We start from the raw sequence: 5,057 nt of genomic DNA, 5'->3' as shown, positions 1-5,057 counted from the left end.
CAGCATTTGGGGGACTGAATTTGAAGGTGTGTGCATGATATGGATTTCTGGCTAGTCTCTCCTTTCAGTGTACAGGGTGTAATGATACAATGGCTCTTCTCTACTTGCAAACTGAAGTAGATATTTATGTTGTTGCCTAGTTGTATTTTTATCCCACGCGAGAGGCATTATCAATATTTTATGGCATTCAAGATGAAACCAAAGAGTGTAGTACTGTAAGGAAAGGTATCTGTTCCTTTAAATCATGAAGAGCAGTTTATGGTGTTCTCTGTTGAGTCCTATTGTGGCTACCTTTCTGTATTTTGGTTGCCACAGTGTAAAAAAGATGTTGAGACTCTAGAAAGAGAGCAGAGAAGAGCAACAAAGATGATTAGGGGACTGGAGGCTAAAACATCTAAGGAACAGTTGCTAGAATTGGGAATGTCTAGTTTAACAAAGAGAAGGACGAGGGGGGACATGATAGCAGTCTTCCAATATCTCAGGGGCTGCCACAAAGAAGAGGGAGTCAAGCTCTTCTCCAAAGCACTTGAAGGCAAGACAAAAAGCAACAGATGGAAACTAACCAAAGAGAGAAGCAACCTAGAACTAAGGAGAAACTTCCTGACAGTTAGAACAATTAACCAGTGGAACAACCTGCCTCCAGAAGCTGTGAATGCTCCAACACTGGAGGTTTTCAAGAAGAGATTAGACAACCATTTGTCTGAAATGGTATAGAGCTTTCTGCCTGAGCAGGGGGTTGGACTAGAAGACCTCCAAGGTTCCTTCCAAATCTGTTTATCTATTATTTACCCCTGGACATACAGACACACTCTCTCCTCCCCCCCCCCTTTTCATTTCCCTCTCCTCCTCCCTCCCCCCACACATTCCTGTGTCATTGGTGGCCTCATATCAACTTTCTCTGGGCCAACCAGGAATGGGTGATCTTCACCGAGACTCATTCTGAATGGGAATGTTCTTTTTTCATGCCTTCTTCCTCATCACAATGAGGAGGAAGCCATGTGTGGGCTCAAACTAGCAGACCAGAAGTGTGATAGTTGTGTCCAAAAAATCAAAAAGCAATGGCCACATTTATGTGATTCAAATCACACCCCATGCTACAAATATAAAAAGGGTGGTGTTTCGATCACATGGTAACAGCCTCCATTTTGTTTTCCCCAGTTCTGCTTAAATAAATATATACTTTGAAGTTGAAAACTATGCTCAATTTCAGAAGACATTATAATAGAAATCAGTGGGAATTGCATATCTTTGTAACATGCATGATGTTGTCTAAATGAGAGAGTAAAATTAGAAATTTGGACAGCAGCATATTTGTTCAGAAAGATTGAGGGCAATAGAAGAAGGGGACAACAGAGAATGAGGTGGCTGGATGGAGTCACTTGAAGCAGCAGGCGTGAGCTTAAATGGACTCCAGAAGATGGTAGAGGACAGAAAGGTCTGGAGGAACGTTGTCCATGGGGTCATGATGGGTCGGACACGACTTCGCAACTAACAACAACAACATATTTGTTCAGATGGGAACTTTGGTGATCGCAGAAACAGAGTTTGGCATAGGGTACAAAACCAATGAAAGCAATTAAAAATACTATGCATCTGATTTCCTGAGCACTTTTTTGAAAATAGAATGAATTAATTGAAAAACGAGATCTTAAAAAATGAGGAATTAAATTAAAAGGTGATTGACAGGTGAGAAATGCAGAGGAGCTTATGACTCCTACGCTTTGTATTAGAAAAATCTTGGGGTACAACATTTCATGTTAATATTTATATTAAAATGAAATTGAAATTATTCAAAGACATTTGGCAGCTTTTATACCCATATTTGCAATTGTGCAAGTATTTATGCCGGTTTTACAAAAATATTCTCTTTAAAACAGAATTTAGTTCCCATAGCGGAGATGCTTCTTTTTACTGGTGGTGAGCTATTTCTTTTTGCAAGTGAAATGGACCCTTCAAGCTTGTATTTTGATTCATTCCTTAATGCACGTCTTTCTCCTCTGCTTCGGTTATTAAAATCCTGTCAGAAATATTCTCTGTGAGCTTAAAATTAGTGGAATAGGGATAATTCCACATTCTTTGCAGCACCAGAAATTATTCCCTTAGTTCAGACGTTACCCAAGCAAGCCTTAAATACGTAATTCTCTGTGAAAATGCCACCTACTGTAATTTACTAAGATCACTTTCATGTGCATAAAGACTCAGCATGTGAGCAACAGGAACGTAATGAGCACTTTTTGATGATTAAAAAGTGTGGATAAGGAATCCCATCTATTTTCTGTCTGAGTGGGCAGAACGTTCAGTTCAAAGGCTGCCAGAGGATAGTTCAGTCTCAGCACTGCTGTCCACCTTTGATTGAAAGAACTTTGCAATCTGCATGGCAAAGGAATTTGTGCCTAAAACAGAGGTATTAGGGACTGCAAAATTCTTGAAACCGTTGTTCTGAGAAGTATACTGGCTTGAATGTCACACCTCTCTCTTCAAAGAAAATGGCTGGATTTTGTGACTTTTTACATTTTCCTGCCCGTGAGCAAGCTACCATTACAGTAGTGGCCAAAATTATGGAAACCTTTTGGGAAAAGTGTATTTTTGAGGTTTGATGGCTAATAACCCCACTTTTTTTGGGAACAGTACCATAAAATTTATATATCAATGGAAAGATAATTTAATCAAGAATGTAATGCAACAAAGTTTGTTCAATTATCTGCACTGTATTTTATGAAAAGTTATAGCCAAATAACCAAAAAAAGGAAGCACAACTTGCTTAAGTTGATATCAGCTAGCTTTCCTTCATCTGATTGTAACCAATGAACACGAGTGTTTAGAGAGCCAATCAGGTGTCATCTTCTTTTGGCAATGAGCCAATCAGATCACAGTAGGATTCAGTGATTGATGTCATGTATTGAAGCTGAGAGGAGGACATTTGTCAGTGTGTTATGTGGTTGCTATCAAGTTGGTTGGGTTTTTTTGTGTTCTTTCATTTAGTGAGATTGTAAAACGTAATAAAATTAAAGTAATGGTGCAAAGAATTGACTGGTTGCCCAGAAAGTGATGTAAAATAGTATTATTAAGTGAACAAGGCTACAGTTATAGAGAAATTAGAAGAAAAATTGGTGGAAACTTAACCAAAGGTGGCATTTCTACTGTACACTTTTCCCAAAAGGTTCCCACAATTTTGGCCACTACTGTACAAATTGCTTTGGAAAGCTCCTGCATTGAAAAATATGGTCCCCCCCCCTCCCCAATTCTCTCCATTATCTGGGGAGTGGATGAGAAGATACTCTTTTTTTTCATAATACATTTGGAGAGGTATTATTAATAATGCTGACATCTGGATGCTAGCAAGTGAAAATACACAAAAGCTGAAAAGTTTTAAGTGGGAATCTTGTTTGAGTGAAGTAAAGGCTCCTGCCATGTTTCCCCAAAAGTAAGACCCCTGAAAATAAGCCCTAGCTTGATTTGGGGGGGGGCTAATATAAGCCCTACCCCAAAAATAAGCCCTAGTTTGGGGGTGAGGTGCACGCCTAAAAATCTAGGACAGGGGTGGGGGTGTGGAGCTGCCCCACATGCCCCATACCCACTTACCTTGAAGCCAGGCCTCTCCTTGCTGGCCCACTTCTTCTCCGGCATCCCCAGGCCTGCATTTCACAGTCAGACCTTTCCAGAAGGCCTTTGTAGCCGAGAACTGAGCTATGGATCCATAGCTCAGTTCTCCGCTGCAGTGGCCTTCCGGAAAGGCCTTTGGCTGCGAAATGCAAGCTGGAGCTCCATTCTCAGCTGCAGAATGAAGCTGCTCCTTCAGCCGCAGAAGAAGTGGGCTGGCTGGGCGGGGCTGTCGGTGCCAGAAGTGATGGAAAAGACACCCCCCCAATCGAAAATAAGACTTGGTACCTCTTTTGGAGGCAAAAAAAAATATGGAACTATTTCTGGTAGAGACAGGTTGCCCCCCCCCCTCCTTGCTAACCTCCTCAAATGGCTGAAATGTTTGAAATTTCCCAAGAGGTATCCTCTGAGTGTACATGTAGGACAAACTTTTCTTCTTCCACTTGATTGCTTTATTTTTGTGCAGGTTTGTTGGTTACAGGTTAGTTTGTGTTTGTTTTATATCTCATCTTCATGGACATTTTGATTTTTTTTTTCCTGTGTATATTCCATGGGAGCCTCCAAGAGCAATAGGAATGTCTTTAATCAAAATAATAATAATAAAAATAACACACATGATTTTTGACTTTCCATTTTTGGAATCCTGGCAGTTCTCCCCTTCAAATAATGACTAGGGTGGGCTGTGCTCATTTGTTTATTTGTGCCATTTCTATCCTGTCTTTCTTTCATGAGGGAAATCAGTCAAGAATCTCTGTACTAAGTTATGTAGACCGAGAAGAAATAGGAAAGGAGAGGGGGGAAATCTGTTTTTAAGACTGACATTCTGGCCATAAGGATGTCGCAGGGGCAACTGACTTGGTTGCAGGTCCTCCATGAAGTCCATTTGCTGAGGGATGTTTCGATTATTTCTTTGGGATGATTTCTTACTCTGTCTTTCCATTTCTAATTCGACAGAAATGCCTAGAGCTCAAAAACAGCCTGTTGGCCCAGCAAAAAGGGGTTCAATCATCGCTGGAACACCTCAAAACTCTCATTAGACTGATTCAGAATGAGCAGATGCTTCAGGTTACCATGACAACAACCACCTCCTCCTCCTCCTCCCTGCTGACTGTCCCCTGGACCAAACCATCTTCTGCCTCGGCTGCTGCTGCTGCTCCCCAACCCTTGCACTCGACACAGGGCAACAACTGACAGGGGCTTTTCCCCCCTCCCATTAGTGCATTTCCCCACACATACACACACACTTCTTCAGAAGAGAACCAATCCAACCAACAAGAACACTTTAAGTGCATGCAGGCATAAGGAGAGAAAAGATGCATCCAGAAAACTAAAAACCTGGGAAAACAAGAAAATGACATTGGTCTTCTTCCATGTCCTAAAAGGTGTGGGGGAAAAAAAATAGTAATAATAATCCCACCCTTGAGTTCCCCCTGGCAGCTCAATGTCATTATTTCCTT

At 41.2% G+C, this 5,057-nt stretch overlaps 1 protein-coding gene across 1 annotated transcript in view; it reads left to right on the top strand.

The window, feature by feature from the left end:
* The window catches only part of PHF21B (PHD finger protein 21B), a 163,700-nt gene extending 158,909 nt beyond the window's left edge, over positions 1-4,791 (top strand). The window contains exon 11 of the mRNA XM_015824033.1: positions 4,555-4,791. Within this exon, the coding sequence (XP_015679519.1) occupies positions 4,555-4,791 (237 nt within the window). The remainder of the gene's footprint in view (positions 1-4,554) is intronic.
* The last annotated feature ends 266 nt before the right edge of the window (positions 4,792-5,057 follow it).

This window comes from Protobothrops mucrosquamatus, unplaced genomic scaffold, assembly GCF_001527695.2.
Source record: "Protobothrops mucrosquamatus isolate PMUCROS unplaced genomic scaffold, P.Mucros_1.0 scaffold2090, whole genome shotgun sequence".
Lineage (NCBI taxonomy): Eukaryota > Metazoa > Chordata > Lepidosauria > Squamata > Viperidae > Protobothrops > Protobothrops mucrosquamatus.
This window is presented reverse-complemented; position numbering and strand designations above follow the sequence as displayed.